The following is a 19,267-nucleotide window of genomic DNA, read 5'->3' as shown; positions in this document are numbered from 1 at the left end:
TGGCCACCTGTGCTCTGCTTCCTGCCCTTGTGATTGGTTCGTTTAGACATCTTTTTTTTGTCAGTGGTCACACACTGGGTTATCAGTGTCCTTTATTTCTTTGTTTTTGTCACTCAGACTAGGCTGGCCTCAAACTTCCTGCATAACCAAGGAAATCCTTGATCCTCCTGCCTCCATTGCCCTGGTGTTGGGATGACAGGTACAACCGCCTCGAGGTTACATGCTAGGGGATGGAACCCAGGACTTCATGTGCTAGGGTGTGGCTCTGCCCTACTATGTTTCCTGGCTTCCCATGCTGTGTTCTGTCTCAGTGCAGCCTCCCTTTTCACGGCTAAGTGGTGTTCCACATTTTACTTATCCTTCCTCCATGGTCAGCACTTGGTGTGTTTCCGTCTTGTAATGTGAGCCACACTGAATGCACTTGTGTACTGAGATTCGAGTCTCTTGTTCAGTGCTTTTGGGTCTAGAACCAAGAGCACAATTGCCAGGTATGTGTGTACTCTTGGGGTGGCTTCACAGCTCAGTGGTGCTGCTTTAGTGAGTGGTAGAGGGTGGCTCCTCTTTGTGGCTGTGTTGGGCGGGGTTGCAGTTGTTCTGCCCTGGCTGTGGCTGCTGTGCAGGTCTCTAGTTCAGGGCTCTTAGGAACGTAGTGAATGCTGTGACACTAACCTGCCTCCACTTTGCTTCTCCAGAGAGATTTATGGGGGTGGGAATCCTGGGATCTACTGGGTAATGGTTAACATTTAAACAGACTCCAGGGACCAGTGAGATGGCTCAGCAGCTAACCTGATGACCTGAGTCCCATCCCCATCCCCACATGGTGGAGGGAGAGAACTGAGTCCTGCAGGAGGTCCCCACCTCCACGTCGGTACACACCGTGACCCCAGCACACAGGAGTGTAGTTGGATACTTTCCTTTGTCTTGTCGGGTCCTCCTGGACTGCTGTCTTTCCCACCTATCATCCCCACTGTCGCTTATGAAAAACACTGTGAGGTTTAGTAGTAATTATAATTGTTTGGCCAATGGCTCAGGCATATTACTGACTATCTCACAATTAAACTGACCCATTTCTGTTATTCTGTATTTCACCACAAGGCTCACGGTTTCTTACCTCACATCTTGCTTCCCCTGCGGCTGCTGGCCTCTCTCTGACTCCGCCTTCTTTCTCTCTCTATCTCTGTTTGCATTTCCTCCCTAGCTATATTTTGCCCTGTCATAGGTCAAAGCAGCTTTATTTATCAACCAATAAAAGCAACACATACTTGCAGCCTACAGAAGGACATACCACATCATCTCCCCTTCTTTGTCTAATTAAAAAGAAAGGTTTGAACTTTAATATAGTAAATCATATATAAAGAACAGTTATCGAGCAAGAATTACAGTTGCAATATTTAGTCTATCTGTGTGGCAAAATTAAAGAAAATACTCTATCTGTCCTATCTTTGTGAATCTAAAGTTTTATATCTAATTTGTCTTTTATCATAACTAAGGAAAATTATAACTGTCTTCAGCTCCATCAAAGATCCCAGAAGGATATAATGTACCCTAAGTAAACTAGAAGTGCATTGTAAGCAACTTTCAAAACTCTAGAAATGACACATCTAGCTGCCTGGACAGTCGCCTAAAGTTCTTCTGTCACGTTGGGGCATCCATCTTCTGCCTATAGACCTAGAGTATCTGACAGATTTCAAAGTAAAGCAGGAACTTTGAATGACTGTCCTGCCTATTTTGACAAAATTGGTCAGTCACTTTTTCAGTGTCCTGCAGAATGTCTGACAGACTCTTCCATGAAGCAGGAATCTTGAAGGACCATCCCATCTTGTTTTGGCAAGTTCAGCAGACACTTTCCTGTGGGTCCTGCATATTAAGTTTATATAGCATACAGTCAGGCAGTCCAGGCAAGAACAGATTCTTGCCCAAATGGCTAGCCCTGTCACATTGAAAGCAAACTCCATAAGGAATTTCTTCGATTGCCCATCATCTTCTTGAAGTAATTGGTGCTGCCACGAGCAGACATGTCTCACCATAGCACAATAAATAAAAGACCTAGAAACAGATACTGGGGTTTAAGCTTCAAGCTGAAGATCAGAAAAGCAAAGAAGCCAGCCACTAGCTGTTATCTCTACCTCAGCTCAGACCAAAAGGGTGATCCTCAGGCTGTTCCCAACTTCACTGCTCCTCAGATTCTCTCAGACTGCTATTCTCTCCTCAACCTGGCTAGAGACTAATCTCAGACTAAGACCTTCACCTTTTATACCTCTCAAATCCTGGGATTAAAGGTGTAAGCTCTGATTCACTCTCTGGTATCCCAGGATGATCTTGGACTCCAGAGATCCATCTACCTCTTCAATCCTGAGTCCTGGGATTAAAGGTGTGTATCGCTATAGCTTGAGGCTGGCTTTGCTTTCTGAATCCTCAGGCATGCTTTACTAAATCATAAATAATATATCACCACACAGGAGGCAGAGGCAGTCCTGCGAATTGAGCCAGCCTGGTCTGCAGAGTGGGTTCCAGGGCACTCAGGTCTTCAGTGAGACTCTGTCTGTCTGAAAAGACAAGCCAAAAACAGAGCAACAACAAAAGTGTATGCCCTGGAGTTGGCCAGTAACACAATATGTCGTGCCCCCCCCCGTGTGTGTGTGTGTGTGTGTGTGTGTGTGTGTGTGTGTGTGTGACATGTGCCATGGTGCACAATCAGAGGTCAGACAGAGGACTTTATTGTGGAGCCAATCTTCTTCTTTTGTTGTTTTGATTTTTTTTTTTGAGGCAAGGTTTCATGTAGCCCAGGCTTAGTATGTGTACCCCAGGCTAGCTGGCCCTTGAACTTCCTCATGGCTTCTGTCTTACTGTGGGTCTCTGAACTACACGTGTACACCAACACATCTGGCTCTCTGTTGTCAGGGTTTGGCAGGCACTCTTACCCTCGGGGTCATCAGCTGTCTATCCTGAAGACAGTAAGCCATGTCTAGATGCCTTTTGAAATTTTTGTTTTATTTTATGTGTATGGGTATTTTGCCTACATATATGTCTGTGTTCCACATACATGCTTAGTGCCCAAGCAGGCCACAAGAGGGTGCTGGATCCTCTAGAACTGGGCTTGTAGATGGTTGTGAACCACCATGTATTGCTGGGAACTGAACCTGGGTCCTCTGTAAGGAAGAGCAGCCAGTGTTCTTAGCTGCTGAGCTAGCCTCTATTTCTAAATACCAAAGGCAGTGTCATGGTTGTGTGTGGACTCAGGGAGTAATGACAAGAAGTATCTACGTGGGATTCACACGTGTGAATTTTTCTTCAGGTCTTTGTGTATCTGGATATGGGACTGAGTGTTTGAATGTTTGTATCCTGTTTTTTTGAAATACTGGATGTTGAACCCCTATAGGTTTGTGGGGCTGAGTCACATTTCTGCAAAGTCAGAGGCCAGCAAACGTCTGGAAGTGACTGCCAGGTAAATATCGCAGCCTTGTCAGCTCTTGGTCTCTCTTGTGACAGTTCTGTTTTGATATTGTAGCAAAAGTGGCCACATACAGTTTTTCTGCCTTAGAATAAAACTTTATTTATAAAAACAGACAGTGAAGACTGCCATGCCCTCTTCTGCTGGCCAGTCTCATGAGCAAACTCCTCTTCATCCTGCAGAGTCCCCCTTTCATGTTGCCACGCCTTTTAAGACTTCTCCGCTCTCTAAGAGGAACTCCTACTGCGCTTCATTTATCGTTGGGTTTGGAGCAAAGGCTCACTTGTCTTCAGTTGGTGCACAGGGGTCTCATGCACGTGATCGGTGCTGCTTTTGTGTCTCTTTCTGCACGATACCAGATGCCTCTCCCCAGCATCAACTCCTTCCTTGTTCTTGCAGCCTTCAGAAGTAAAAGTAGTTTACTGTATGTACCTTCATTCAGGGTTAGGGCGTGGCTCAGGGGTGGAGCCCTGCCTAAGAATCCCACCACACCCCCTCCCTCCCCATGCTTTATCATGGCTCAGGGATGTTTGTCCTCGCCTTATCCACAGCGGACTCTGGGTTCCATCATTTTGCAATAAAGGAAAGAAGGTGAATGGTCCTCACTCAGGTCTGAGCCCCTTTGGTGGGTTGCGCTGTGGGTGTGGCGTTGGCTGTGCCAGGGTGATCGCCAGGCTAACGTCAGTGTTCCTTCCAGCTGCAGGCGGTGCGCACGTGCCCATGAGGCATGCTGAGGCCGGCAGGCCGGCAGGATGAGTGCGCAGGAGGCTGGCAGCTCGGGCCGTCGGCAGCAGGCCACCTACCGCCTGCACGTCTACCCGCAGCTGTCCACCACTGGCAGCCAGGCATCGTGCCATGTGACCGCCACCAAGGACAGTACCACAGCCGATGTCATCCGAGACGTGGTGACCAGCCTGCGCCTGGACGGCTCAAAGCGCTACGTGCTGGTGGAGGTGAAGGAGTCAGGAGGGGAGGAATGGGTGCTGGACGCCAGCGACTCTCCCGTGCACCGCGTGCTGTTGTGGCCACGGCGCGCGCAGGACGAGCACCCGCAGGAGGATGGCTACTACTTCATGCTGCAGGAGCGCAATGCCGACGGCAGCATTCAGTACCTGCACATGCAGCTGCTTGCACAGCCCACGGCTGTGCAAGGCTTGGTGGAGCGTGGGCTGTTGCCACGGCCGCAGGCCGACTTTGACGACCTGTGTAACCTGCCAGAGCTGACGGAGGCCAACCTGCTGCAGAACCTGAAGCTGCGCTTCTTGCAGCACAAGATCTACACATATGCGGGCAGCATCCTGGTGGCCATCAACCCCTTCAAGTTTCTGCCCATCTACAACCCCAAGTATGTCAAGATGTATGAGAACCAGCAGCTGGGCAAGCTGGAGCCCCACGTGTTCGCACTGGCAGACGTGGCCTACTACGCCATGCTGCGCAAGCGTGTGAACCAGTGCATTGTCATCTCAGGCGAGAGCGGCTCTGGCAAGACGCAGAGCACCAACTTTCTCATCCACTGCCTCACGGCACTCAGCCAGAAGGGCTATGCCAGTGGTGTCGAGAGGACCATCCTGGGCGCAGGGCCTGTGCTGGAGGTAAGCAGGGCGGGGCAGGGGGGCCACTGGAGGTAAAGGGCCCAGGAAAGGGGGCGCTGCCTCCGCTCTGTGTGATGCTCAGGGTCTGCAGCACTCACTGAGCTTGTGTGAGACTGGGCTTCCAGCCCAGAGTGTGCTGGTGTGATCTTGCATGGGACCCAGATTTCCACACCTGGCAGCACACATGATCTGGCTTTGGAGGGCAGGATTGGGTGAGGCAGGACAGCAGGCCTAGAACCGGCTCCTTGGGATCATTCTATCTGTGCATGTAGGGTGTCAGCTTCCTCCAGGCTCTGGCATGGCTGCATGAGGTCAGAGGCCCAGGGTGTGAAAGGAGCCATGGCCTGAGCACTTTGCCCAGAGGCACTTACAGAATACTGTTAGTGATGTGCATGCTGAGGGAGGCTGTCCTCAGGCTCAGCTGTGCCTGACCTCAAGTTCGAGAGCATCCAGGACAGGAGAGGAGACTGGCAGGAGTCACATGTCCTTGGTATTCATCTGCCCTCTGGGTCCTGGACGAACAGATTGAGCTCCTATTGAATACCAGAGAGCACTTCAAGAGCATCAGGGAGATGGTGCCCCACCGTACTCGGGAGAAAGTACCCCAGATCCTACACATTATAGCTGCTGCCCAGGGTCCCCATTCACCAAATGCCATGGGAGCCATTGATGTGTCACTGAGGGCAAGCCTTGAGGGCATGGGTGACAGGGATGAGTCAGTGAGCCCAACTGTGGGCCTTTTATGATGAGATGTTCACATGTCTCAGGCCATAGTACATGTGTGGCTAGGTCATGAGTACGGGGTCTGCATCTGGAGCTGGGGCCCAGGCGTTGCTCTTCTTTTTCTATGTGTGTCTGTGTTTGTGTGTGGGGGGAAGTGTTGCTTGCATGTGTGTCCATGCCTGGTGCCTTTAGAAACCAGAAGAGGCATCAGATCCCTGAACTGAGGTATGGCCGGTTGTGAGCTGTCATGGGTGCCGGGGGTCAGATCTGAGGTCTCTGCAAGAGCGGCCAGTGCTCTTAACCCTGAGTGCTCTCTCCAGCCCTCTCTTCTCAGGGACTTTTGAAGTCAGTTGACTTTGTATGTGGGTGTGTGAGCGCACAGTGCTCGTGTGGAGTCAGAGGACAGCCTGTGGGGTTAGTTCTCCCCCCACGTGAATCCCAGGGATCGAACCCATGCCATCCAGGCTTGATAACAAGTGCCTCACCCATTTTTTTGAGACAGGGTCTTATTGTGTAGCCTTGGCTGTCCTGGAATTCACTGTATAGACCAGGATGACCTCGAACTCACAGAGTTGCCCCTGCTTCTGCTTCCTGAGTGCTGGAATTAAAGTGTGTTCTATCATAGTCAGTGCAATAGACTCCTTCCTTCCTTCCTTCCTTCCTTCCTTCCTTCCTTCCTTCCTTCCTTCCTTCCTTCCTTCCTTCCCTCTTTCCCTCCCTGCCCCCTCTTTCCCTCCCTTTCTTTTTCTTTTTCTTCTTTTTTGAGACAGGGTTTCTCTGTGTAGCCCTGGCTGTTCTGGAACTCGCTCTGTAGGCCTTGAACTCACGGAGGTCTGCCTGCCTCTGCCTCCCAGTGCTGGGGTTAAAGGCGTGCACAGCTGCTGCCACCACCACCTGGCTGATCATTCTTTTCAAAGTGGTGTCAGCAGAGAATGCTGAGCAGGTAACAAGCCTCTCAGGAGTCTTCTCTCACATCCTGCCTTTTGGTTCATGGGTGTTGAGGTATGCCATTGTAACGGAAGCCAGTGCTGATGCACTGCTTGTACCTAACCCTGCAGGGTCTTGACGTACGTGGGGCACAAGTGTGGCCCTTGGCTACCACCTTGGTACAGTGTCTCCTGCCATGGAGCCTGCTCTTCTTCCTAGCCCACTCCCAGCTGGCAGCCCCACCCCCAGTGGACTCACTGTGCCCCTTTGCAGTATGGCCTTGCTAATCCATTTGTGCCTGAGGGTCTTCTGCCTTTTGTGACTTGGGAGCTGGCTTTTTTCCTCACTAAGTAGCAACCCTGACAGTTGACCCTCCAGAGTCAGCTTGACTGTAGGTCAGGCTGTGTGGGCCTGGGGATGGCTGTCAGTAGACTGCTTTTCTCACTTGCACAAGGACGTAGGCTTAACCCCAGGAGCCCTGGACATGGCTGTGCACAGTTGTAATCCCAGCACTGAGGGATAGAGACTGGGGCTTGGGAGGGGCCTGGGGCTGGAGCTTGCTGACCTGCAGGCTTGAATAAGGGGTTAGCTGTAGGCCAGGAAAAGACTGTGTCTCAATGAAGGTCAACAGTGTTGCAGGGGTGTGACACCCAGACACCCAAGCTGTGCATAAACATTAAAAGATCAAATGGGGTTGGAGAGATGGCCCAGCATTAAGGGTGTTTAGTGCTGTTGCAGGAGACTTGAGTTTAGTTCCTAGTACCTACGTGGTGGCTCACAGCCATCCGTAACTCCAAGTCCAGGAGATCTGGTCTCCAAGGGCTCCTGTATACATAGTGCATTTGAACTCATGCAAGCAACCACACAGAACAAATAAATGCATAGGAAATCTTGCAAAGCAAAGCAAAACTCCAGAAATGTAGGGGGCATGCTTGGTCTGTATTGATCATGTAGACTTCCCTGTCATTGTCCCCAAGCAGGGCTGTCTGGATTCTCATATGGAGCTGACTAAAAGGCTACAGGAGGGTATGGCTTGGGCTGTCTTGAACTAAGTCTACCCGCAACCCACTCTGAGTGCTAAACCGAATGGGACATGACCCTGATGTGGAAGCTTCTTTGTCCTTAGTGTCCCTGGAGGAGGGAATTGGGAGTGGGTGGCCCCCATTGACCTATGACCTCTTGCCCACCCCCTGCATGGAGGACTGATGTTTGCTATGCAGATCCATTCACTTACTTCTAGCCTGCTGTGTTTGTTCGTCTGGGTTCCTCTTCCTCTCAAGATCATTGCGGGCCATCGGTTGAGGTCACAGGCTCAGCTGTGCACCAGCATGGGCGGTGTGTTTCTGCTTTCTCCTCCACAACCCACAGGAAGGTTCAGCGTTCTGTGCTGCATAAATTTAAAAAGAAAAAAAAGCCAAAAAAGCCACTGAGTAACAGAATAGGTTTTCTAAGCCAAGCGAAGTGGCATACACCTCTTGTCCCAACACTCAGGAGGTGGAGCCAGGAAGATCAGGAATTTAGGATCATTTTTGGCTGCTTAAAGAGTTTGAGGCCAGCCCGGGCTACATGAGACCCTGTCTTGAAGAGAGAAGAGAATTTAGGCTTCCCTTTGATTCTAGCTTCCCCAACTTGCATGAGTCCATCTGTGCAGATAAACCATCCAGTCCACAAAGACAGCACCATGCCTCAGCCTCAGTCAGCCATGATCTGAGAGTAAGAAATGGGAAAATCCAAAGAAGTCATTTGTAGATTTTCCATGGATCTTGCTCTGTGTGACACAGTGAGCATCCTTGCTGTTCCGCAGTGTTCATGACATGACCCTGTACAGTGGTGCCGTGCTGCAGGTGCTGTCCTCATGATAGGCACTGGTTAGGCACTGGTTGCCTTGGTCACGAGTGGTCGTGACATCCCGGCAAGGGTTGAGGTGGCCCTTGTTTGCCTTGCTGAAGGCAGCAGAGGCATGGTGCTGTTGACCACTTGGAAACCTCAACGGGAACTTGCAGAGCCCTTCCTCGAACTGAAAAGGCGAAAGTTCAAGGAGACTAGGGGGCAGGGCGGTCACATAACTAAGTGAGCCCTCGTCCTCATGAGGTTCTGATTCCAGGGTGTTTTGTTACAGCCACAGAATGCAGATTCCTGCAACCCTGTTTCCAAATGAGGTCACACTTCCTGGTCTGTCCACAGTGGCCCCATAGACTAACCGCTCGTGAAACTCAGTGCCTTTTTAAAAATTTTTTTCTGAGACTGAGTTTCTCTGTAGCTTTGGAACCAGACTGGCCTTGAACTCACAGAATCTGCTTGCCTCTGCCTCCCTGAGTGAGTGCTGGGATTAAAGGAGTGCACCACCACAGCCCGTTGATACTTTGTTCCTGGGGCCAATAACTAGTTTCATAGTCGTCTTAGGACCTGTTGTTTCTCTTATTCTGGTGAAGCCGCTGCCAACCTCCTCATCCATCACTTAAGGATGCTGGCATGGCACTGACTGTTGTCACTGTGAAGCACTTAGTCACTGCTATGAGTCACCTACCAGTCCTGCTGACTTCCTTCTTGGGGCCTCAGCCACAGACAGCCTGACCAGCTCTCTTTTTCAGTCACAGGCTGGGGAGGGTGGTGGCCTCGCTGGGTTCAAGACCAACCAGAGCCAGCTCCATGGTGGGCAGTCAGCATGCTTCCCGTGGTACCCGTCGGCTTGGGACTCCTGTGCTCAGAGCTCAGAGCTGACCTCAGCATGACCATTGTGCCAGGTCCTTCTCTGCAGAGTGACAGCAACTGGTATTGCAGCCTCCACCCACCACTCCTACAGGCATGACACCTAAATGTCTGAGACCTGTCAGTGTCTCCTTCCCACCTGAACTGCCTATAGTCCTCCTGGGAGGCAGAGAATTTGGCCAAAAGGTGTTTTTTATTTATTTTAATTTAGCTTATTTATTTACTTATTATTTTGAGATAGACTGTCCTGGAAATCTCTATGTAGACTAGGCTAGTCTTGAACTCACAGAATTAAGACACCTGCCTCTGTGTCCAAGGTGCTGGGATTAAAGGTGTGCAGCTTCCACACCCAGCCTAATTTTTATTTATTTGTTTTATTTCTTCTAGTTTTCATTTTAAATTATGTGTGTTGGGTGAGGTATGTATATGTAAGCAAGAGTTTTTTTTTCTTAGTATTATGTTTGTTTTGAGATTGGCACCCATGTAACTCAAAGCAAGCCTTAAGCTTTCTATGTAGCCAAGGGATGACACTGGACTCCTCATCCTCCTGTGTCCACCTCCCAGGTGCTGGGATGACAGGCAGGCACCGCACCACACCTGGCTTCCTCCTGCCTCCCTTCCTTTCTTTCTGTGTTGTCAAAGCTGGTCCCAGCGTGTTCATCCCATGCCTCAGCTTTTGAGTACTGTATGAAAGGCACTGACTAACCAAAAAAAAAAGGAACCTTGTGTGAGCTGCAACTTTGAGGCCCCTGTCCTATGGTCACAGCTGCCAGGGGTCAGGCCTTGGTACATCTTGGGTCAGCCCAGCTCATGTGACTCAACAGCCCCGCTCATTCCTGTCCTCTCAGGGTCCCAGGCTGCACAGGCCAAAGACCCATGCAGCCTGAAGAGTCAGGGACTTTTTTTCGGCTCCCCAAAAGGAGAAGCTGGGCTGCTTTGAGGTTAGAATGTCCCTGGGCCCTGTTGCCCCCCTCAGGCCTGGGTGTAGTCTCACAGTGCAGTGCTATGGAGGGCAGGGACCTGTCAGTCAGTGTCCCTGCATGCCCTGAGACAGTTGCCATTTCAAAGGATGTGGGGACGGCAGGAGCTGGGCATCCTCCAGTAGGCAAGGAGCAAGCCCCCTCTAGTGCCCACCTTCAGGAAGGAGATGATTGTGTGGGGTGTGGGCTGCCCTAGTGTACGGGACAGTAAGTTACCTGGGCCTTTGTGAGCATGGTGGAATGTCAGTCTCAGCAGAGGAGCCTAGAACATTGGTCATGAGGTTCACCTTAAAGCATGCCAAGGACAGTGGGCAGGCTCACTGCAGGGAAGCAGGGCACACACTGGCTGGGCCTGGTGTGTTCCAGCTGCTGCTGGCATGTGTGAGCCAGCATGGGCTCTGGTTCTGAAAGCAGAAATGAAACATGGACTCACACTCACGGGCTGTTTTCCCAAGGGCCCTGGCTTCAATGAGACACAGGCACTGCTGTCCCAGGAGAGGAGAGGGAGGGAGACAGAGCACAGCTGTAGCCACCATAGGCACCTGCGCTCCAGAACAGGGAAGGGTCCTGAAGCTGCTGGCTCAAGACCAGGCTTTGTGTCCTTAGAGACACTGTGGACCAAACTCCATCCCCCACCCTGCAGTCACCAGGGCCGTAGCAGGGTGATTACTGGGCCTTTGCCTGCAGGCCATGGCTTTCCTGGGGTATGGTGGCTCTGCCCAGCCACAGGGACATGGTTCACTGATGTAAGATATTTAGCCAGGCTGACACAGATTCTGGAACTGGGAGTGCCTCACCTCAGCCTGTGGTGGCGTTAAGAGACTTGATACTGACAGATGAAAAGTGTGGCTCAGCCGGGTATGGCAGCACGTGCCTGTCACCCAGCATTTTGGAGGCCGAGGCAGGAGTTTAAGGCCAGCCTGGACTACATTATGACACCCTGTCTCTGTCAGTCAACCAAGAGTGCAGCTCAGCATGTGTTGGTCTGAGGGCAGTCTCTAAAATATTCTATTTTGGAGATTTGTCTCCAGGCGACCATGTTCAGAGCTGTTGGGAGTTGGTGATGTCACTGGGTCTGTGCATTGAGGAGTTTAAAGCCTTCCTTAGTCTCTTGTTTGGTCAGGCTTAGCACGACTGCTTGCTGTCCTGTGTGCCCATGATGCAGTGTGGTACGGGCACTGAGCCAGCAGCCTCAGCCTCCAGCCGGGAGCTAACCTGCTCATTTCACAGAGAGCCTGCTGCCCCGTTTCCTCACGGTGACACAGTGACTGTCACAGCCTTGTCCTGACTCGCTCTCTACTGCTGTGATGGGCATTATGACCAGGAGCCATGGAAGTAGGAAAGGGCGTGTTCTAGAGGGCAGTCAGGGCAGGGGCTTGAAGCAGAACCCACGGAGGAGTGCTGCTTACTGGTCCCCCAGGCTCAGACTGCTGACTGCCTTTCTTCTCTTTTCCCGTACATGGTCTCTCTACATAGCCCTGGATGTCCTGAAACTCACCCTGTAGAGCAGGCTGGCCCAGGCCTCTCGTGCTGGCATTCTAGGCATGCACCACCCTCAGCGGCCCTTCTTCTACAGCCCAGTCTACTTGCCCAGGGATGCACCACCCACAGTGAGCCGTGCCCTCCTCCATCAGTTAGCAATCAAGCGAATGCTCCACAGACAGTTCACACTCCAGTCTCTTCCTAGGTGTGTCATGTTGGTAGAATCAACTGTCATAATGCCATCTGGTACATTCAGTTTTGTACAGCCATTACCTCTGTCTAGTCCCAAAAAAAGATACGCTGTCCATATCAGTTGTCACTGCCCACTCCTCTTGTGTCTTTGCATGTTGTGGCTGGTTCATGTGAATTTCATCAGATATCAGGTGACCATTGGTTTGACTTCTGTCACTTTCCAGGATACATCCGTGTTACAGTGTGTGTTGGTATGTGAGAGTTTTGTTCCCTTTTCGTGGCTGAGTGAGTGATACTGTCCCCTGTAATCAGACACCACGTTTTCCTCTGCTTGCCAGCTGTGTCCACACTTTGTTGTGGGAATTCTCCCACGGCATCTCACTCCTTAGCATGCTGGCTACAATAGACTCCCTAGCCTGAAGAATCTCTGCCCTTCGGGTCCCCGCAGAGCAGTGCTGTACGATGAAGGGCTGTGGTCACAGTTTGCCCACATGGAGCAGCATCCCCTCTAGCAGCCTGCTGAGGCTGGTTTGAGGGCTGAAGCGCCCAAGAATCCTGGGGCAGGAGCAGGAGAGGGGCAAATGCACCTCAGAACATGTGTCCACAGCCTGCCAAGAGACCAGCAGCCAAGGGCAGCTTGCCTTGGGGAGCTGTGGGTGGTGAGAAGCAGGCAGGACCATTGGCATAGGCTTCCTGAGCAGAGGCATCAGAGCTCGGCATAACCCAGAGTGCGGCCAGTTATTGAGGAGTACTGACCTTGGTGAGTGAGACAGGGTCTCAGATGATTGCAGGAACTGCGTGGGGAACTTTAGTCAGCTGATAGCTTACCCAAGGCACAACAGTGCTGGAGACTCAAGGACTGTGACTTACCTTAAGGTGTTTGGTCCCGGGCAGGCAGGATGGCTCAGTGAGGAAACGAGCTTGCTGCCAAGCTTCATGACCTGAGTTCAGGTCCCTCATGGTGGAAGGGGAGACCTGACTCCTCAATGTTTTCCTCTGACCTCCAGGTGTGTTCATGTGGGTAGACACACATACACGATCACCAATAAGTGAAAATACTTCAAAGTTTAAATAAGTATGGAGTGTTGTAGGCAGCTGAGAGGAAGGAGCATCAGGGTGTTGCTGGGGGGCCCGATGTGTGTTGGGCTGAGCGGGGAGCTGCATTGTTTGGAAGGTGACAGGATCATTGAGCACATCAGGGTCACTGCAGACCCACTGTGGGGGCAGGAGTGCTCTCAGGAGACCCTCGCCACTCCACCTTGTACCTGTCTGGGCCACACAGGTCAGCGTCACCAGCCTATAGAGGAGGGAGACCTTAGTGTGTGTGTTGGGGGGCGTGTCTTACACAGAAGCAGGAAGGAGCCATGTGACTTAAACCCTGGGATTTGAGGCCTTTGAGGGATGGATGGAGGGACAGCCAGATAGATACATACGGACCCAGGGCAGAAAGCAGAACTAGGGTCTTTGTGGACCATATGGAGAGAAGCAGTCTGAGGGACCTCTGGCTTACAGAGTGTCAGGGGGAGCCAGACAAGCAGGTCCTACATGTATCATGGTGCAGAGAGCCCCATAAAGGTCACATCTCCTGTTCATATCCAGTCTCCTCCCTGTTGTCCATGTTTGGGGCTCAGGCCCCTGCCCACCAGTGTGTCCAGATGTCAGTCAGGCTCCTCTGGGAGCCATTGGGCTTAGAGCTACTGGCAGGGTTGTCTAGGTGTTGTGGAATGTCCAGCCTGAGTGCTTTTCGGGTGCATCAGGCCACACATCTGTGCCTGTGTGTGGAGGTGACTGAGTCCTGCAGGTTCGTCACCATCCACCAATGATCTCTGTTGCTGAGGAGGGGACCTGGGCATGGCATTTGGAGTTGGGTCTCTAGGCTGACTTGGACAGAGGGCTTGAAAGTCAGTAGCAAGAATTCCCCAGAAAAGGGGGTTCGTGTCTAACTGTCCTCAGAATCAGCAGGCTTTCTGCAGACCTCCCCAACCCCTTCCATCTGCTTTACTGTCATTCCACAGGGGGTCATGTAGCCCAGGCTGGCCTCATACTTGCAGTATAGCTGAGGATACTTCTGATTCTCCTGCCTCCGGCTCCTGAGAGCCAGGATTACGTGTGTACCACAGGCCTGGTTCATGTGACTTTGGGAATGAAGGCTGTGTAAATGCTATGTAAGCACTGTGCCCACTGAGCTGTAAGTACCCTACCAACTAAGCTACAAGCACTGTTCCAGCTGAGCCACATCCACAGCCCAGCTCAGGGTTTCTTACAGTGAATAGTCACCCCTTCTAAAGGGTTTTGATTTCTGGGCTTCAGTCTTTCACGGTTAACTTCAGTTTGAAAATACTAAGTGGAAAAACCCAGAAATAAGCAGTTTCAGGTTTCACCGTTGACGGTTTAGTGAGTGTGCAGGAAGATCTCGGCTGAATGTTGGGTTTGGCACCATCCATGCTGGTGGGCATCCACTGAAGTCTGGGAGGCTTGACTTTAATTATCAACTTGACAGTCTAGAATCAGCTGTGAGGATGGTGTTGGGGAGGGATTGTCTTGACTGTGCCGTTGAGGTGGGAAGACACACCATTCTTGGCGGCAGCATCCCTTAGGCTTTGGTCCTAGACTGTTTGAGTGAAGAGAGCAAGCTGAGCCCCAAGTGCTGCCTTTCTTATGTGGGTTTTGGGTCCTAGGCTCAGGGAGGGCTGACTACCAAGCCCCACCTCCTTAAGATGCACCGTCACCACACTCCTGCTCTGTATAGGGTTTCCAGCAGCCTCTTGGAAACACTCACTCTTGCCTTCATCTTGCCTGCCAAGGACTTGGGGGCCACCAGACCCAAAGACTGAACAAGACCCAGGAGTCCCTTCCACCCTCTCTACACCTCTGTACTTACTCCCTGACCTCCTGAAAACAAGTGGGAAGTGACATGAGCCTGTGGGCACCTGGAGCTGTGGTGTCTGATGTGCCCCTGGGAGCTCCGAGGAGTGTAAGTCATAGCTGGTCAAGCAGGGACGGCAGCATGGGTAGTGACTCCTGCTTAGTCACAGGTGGGCGCTGGGCCATTGTGGTCCTGGCTCTGGTGCTGCCTGCACCCATCCCATCTCGGGGACATTGGGAGCTGGAGAACAGTGGGGACTTAGAAGAGCCAATGCATGTGTGGCTGGCCGTGCAGGAAGGGTGCTGAATGGACGAGAGGACTCTGCTGAGAGGCATGTGTCCTGGGACCATTCCAGAAAGGTGCCTGGGAGCCGTGGGCAGTGTCAGGGTGGCCGTGAGCAGCCTTGCCAGGGTAAGGCTGTGCACTCCGGGTCTGCCCTGTTCCTACAATCTCCCAGCTTCCTCCGGCACAGCTGGAGGGAAGGAAGGGCCTTTGCTCACTTCAAAGATGTTTCAGACCTGGGGGAAGTTACATTTTTGGGAACACCACATCTAAGAATAGAGTGAAATTATGGGGTATAGTTTAAGCGTCCAAAAAAGGTCTTCCTGAGCAGGGTACAGTAGGACACTCCTGTCATCTCAGTGCCTGAGAATTTAGACAGGTTTGGCACCATCCCCAAAACAGAGTAGCAAGTGTCTCAGGGCCCGTGTGAGTGAGTACTGTGGGGGACCAGAGTGTGCTGTCCTGGGGGTGAGTGACATGTGGATATGTGGGCCAGAGGTATAGGTCACATGCTATACACCAGTGTGGACAGATCACAGAAAGACCTACATTGCCCCAGTCAGGAGCCACTAGACCAGCACTGCCCCTGCCCCCCATCTCCAACCAGCACTGCCCCCCGCCCCCATCTCCAACCAGCACTGCCCCTGCCCCCATCTCCAACCAGCACTGCCCCTGCCCCCCATCTCCAACCAGCACTGCCCCTGCCCCCCATCCAACCAGCACTGCCCCTGCCCCCATCTCCAACCAGCACTGCCCCCACCCCCCATCTCCAACCAGCACTGCCCCTGCCCCCCATCTCCAACCAGCACTGCCCCTGCCCCCCATCTCCAACCAGCACTGCCCCTGCCCCCCATCTCCAACCGGCACTGCCCCTGCCCCCCATCTCCAACCAGCACTGCCCCCGCCCCCCATCTCCAACCAGCACTGCCCCCCCCCCCCATCTCCAACAAGCACTGCCCCCCCCCCCATCTCCTGGAATCTGTGTGAGCAGGAAAGGAGAAGCAGGGTGCAGCACACAGATATGCAGACCAGCAGCTGCTTGAGACGTTGATGCTGGAGGGTCATGAGGTCAAGGTCAACTTCAGCAGATGGCCAGGTTTGAGATCATTTAAAAACATGAGGAATCAAGTTGTGTGTGGTGCCTCACCCCTTTAGTCCCGGCATTCAATAGGCAGAGGCAGGTGGATCTCTGAGTTGGAGGCCAGCCTGGTCTACAGAGTGAGTTCCAGGACAGAGAAACGCTGTCTTGGAAGGGGGGGGACTGACTCCCGCAGCTTGTCTTCCCCTCCCCAGATAAGTACATTAAAAACTTAATTACCATCACACATCCCATATCTCTACATGTCAGGTGGGTCACAACAGCACAACTTTTCAAAAGACAGAAAAATGAAATACCTATGAAGTATCTGTTGCTTTTGAGGCAGGGTCTCTAGCCTGGTTGACTTGGAACTCTGTAGAGCAGCCTGGCCTTAGACTTAGATCCGCCTGCCTCTGCTTCCCAGGTGCTGGGGCTAACGGTGTGCACTGCTATCTTTCGTGGATTTGCTGATTGGTGAAACTCATGGCCAAAGCAACCCAGGGAGGAAGGATCAATTCACTTGCACATCACAGCCCATCATAAGGGAGTCTGGGCAGGGACCTGGAGGCAGAGCTGATGCAGAGGCCATGGAGCGCGCGGCTCACTGGCTTGTCCCTTATGGTTTGTTCAGCTGCTGTCTTACAGAGCACAGGACCACCAGATCTGGATGGGCGCTTCCCACTGTGATCTGGGGTCTCCACTTCAGTCAGCCATCAAGACAACACCCACAGGCTTGTCTATCGGCCAGTGTGATGTGGGCATGCCCTTAGTTCGTGTTTCCTTCTCTTCTCAGATGACGGCCTGTGTCTTGTTGACATAAAACTCATCAGGACAAGTGCCGTGCTTCTATTCTGTTCTGTCTTAATGGTGCCACATTAAACAAATGTAGCTGTAAATCCTTGATGCCCCTGCCTCAGCCTCCCAAGTCTGTCACAGCGCCTGAGGAAGCTGTGGTTGGATCGTTTGGGGACAAGACTTGTCTACAGTATTTAGAATATACCCTTGAGGGGCTTGTTTTTAGAAATTCCAGGTTTTCTTTGTTTTTTAACTTTTCTTGTTTTTGAGTGATAGTCTGGTGTAGCCAAGGCTAAGCTCTAATATAGCATGTAACTGAGGATGACCTTGGACTCCTGATCCTCCTGACTTCCATGTGCTGAGATGATGGGCGTGTCCCACTGCAGGGTTTTGTGGTTGTGGACTAGAACCCAGGGTCTTCTTCACATGTCAGATGAGCCCTGAGCCAGAGACCATGGGCTCTCCAAGACAACAGGAGGCCACTGTTGGGTTGAAGTATTGGTGTGGCAAGTGGTGGCAGGAGATGGCTCAGCAGGTGAAGTGCCTGAAGACCTAGGTGTCCATCTTAGGCACCCACAAAAGTTGTTGTGGGGCTTTTGTCAAAGAGAGGAGAGCCAGTTACACAGCCCCGGGTTGGGAACAGGAGAGGCGCCAACTGTAAGGGCACCATGGAGACAGTGGACAAGCAGCTGGTGATTGTGGGGCTGGCACATAGCCCAGTTGGTAAAGCGGCTGGGGTGAGGGCCTGGGTCCATCCCCAGCACCCTCATCAGGATCTGGGTCCCATCCCAGGAAGGTAGGGACAGGTCAGTCCCTGGGGCTCCTGTCCAGCCTAGTGACTTTGTAGCTCCAGGCCAATGGAAAAACCTGTCCCAGAAAGCAAACCTGTGGAATGGCCACTGAGCCTGCCCTCTGTCTGTGCAGTCACTAAAAGGAAAAGCAAACGTCAGAGTGGGCTGGTGATGTTTCTGTCCCTAAAGAGAGAACACCTGAGTCAGTGTCCTGATTCCTGGAGGACAGACACAGTAAGGGAAACCTGCAGGGAAGACAGCCTCAGGAAATGTGATACATCTGCTGCCCCTCTCTGTAATGTCAGGAACCATTTGGCTGTGGAGAACCCTGAATGTCCTTTTGTGACATGGATAGAGTCTCAGGATTTGTTCAGTGGCTCAATAGGCTAGTGCAGACCCGCTGTCGTGCTGCTCCATGAGGCAAAGAAAGGGTTGTGGGCTAGCCTGAGCTACATAGCAAATTCAAGACCAGCCTGGGCTACATGGTGAAATCCTATAACAGTAATAATTTGTACCATTCCTGATTTCGTGTGTGTCTGTGTGAGAGGGAGTGTGTGTGTGAGTGTGTTAGTGTGTGTGTGAGAGTGTGAGTGTGTGTGAGAGAGTGTGTGTGGGAGAGACAGTGTGTGTGTGTGTGTGAGAGAGACAGAGTGTGTGTGTGTGTGAGAGAGAGAGAGACTGTGTGTGTGAGAGAGAGACTGTGTGTGTGAGAGTGTGAGTGTGTGTGAGAGAGTGTGTGTGGGAGAGACAGTGTGTGTGTGTGAGAGAGAGAGAGAGACAGAGTGTGTGTGTGTGAGAGAGAGAGAGAGAGAGACTGTGTGTGTGAGAGAGAGACTGTGTGTGTGAGAGTGTGAGTGTGTGTGAGAGAGTGTGTGTGGGAGAGACAGTGTGTGTGTGTGTGTGTGTGTGAGAGAGAGAGAGAGAGAGAGAGAGAGAGAGAGAGAGAGAGAGAGAGAGAGAGAGAGAGAGAGAGAGAGAGAGAGAGAGAGAGAGAGAGAGAGAGAGGCGTGAGTGAGTGTCAGGACAACCTCAGATGTGCTCTTTGCCCTTCACCTTGTTGCAGACAGAGTCTGTTTTCTGCTGCCCAGGGCTCTCCTCCTCCACTCCAATGGCCCCGCTTTGGGGGTTCAGACTCGGCCCTCACACTTGGGTGGCGCATACTTCACCCACGGAGCCATCTCCCCAGCCACACTTGAGATTTTGCTGTGTCCTTGGGTGGAATTGGTCTGTCCTGGCCTCCGGAGTCCTTGCTGCATTTCCCACGTCATCTGTGGCTGACTCTTGGTGCCTCCTGTGGTCAGGGCCGCTGAGGGTGTGGGGCTCTGTGCCCCACAGTCACCCACCCTAACTAACCACATCCCTGACGGCCCTCGTGGTCATGGGGCCAGCAGCTTTCCAG

At 52.1% G+C, this 19,267-nt stretch overlaps 1 protein-coding gene across 1 annotated transcript in view; it reads left to right on the top strand.

The window, feature by feature from the left end:
* The first annotated feature begins 4,148 nt into the window (after positions 1–4,148).
* The window catches only part of Myo9b (myosin IXB), a 70,186-nt gene continuing 55,067 nt past the window's right edge, over positions 4,149–19,267 (top strand). Inside the window, 1 exon segment of the mRNA XM_040742153.1 lies at positions 4,149–5,043. Within this exon segment, the coding sequence (XP_040598087.1) occupies positions 4,204–5,043 (840 nt within the window). The 5' untranslated portion in view covers positions 4,149–4,203.

Source organism: Mesocricetus auratus, unplaced genomic scaffold (genome assembly GCF_017639785.1).
Source record: "Mesocricetus auratus isolate SY011 unplaced genomic scaffold, BCM_Maur_2.0 Super-Scaffold_6731, whole genome shotgun sequence".
NCBI classification, from domain to species: Eukaryota; Metazoa; Chordata; class Mammalia; order Rodentia; family Cricetidae; genus Mesocricetus; species Mesocricetus auratus.
The sequence above is the reverse complement of the archived record's forward strand: the minus strand, read 5'-3'. Positions and strand labels throughout refer to the sequence as shown.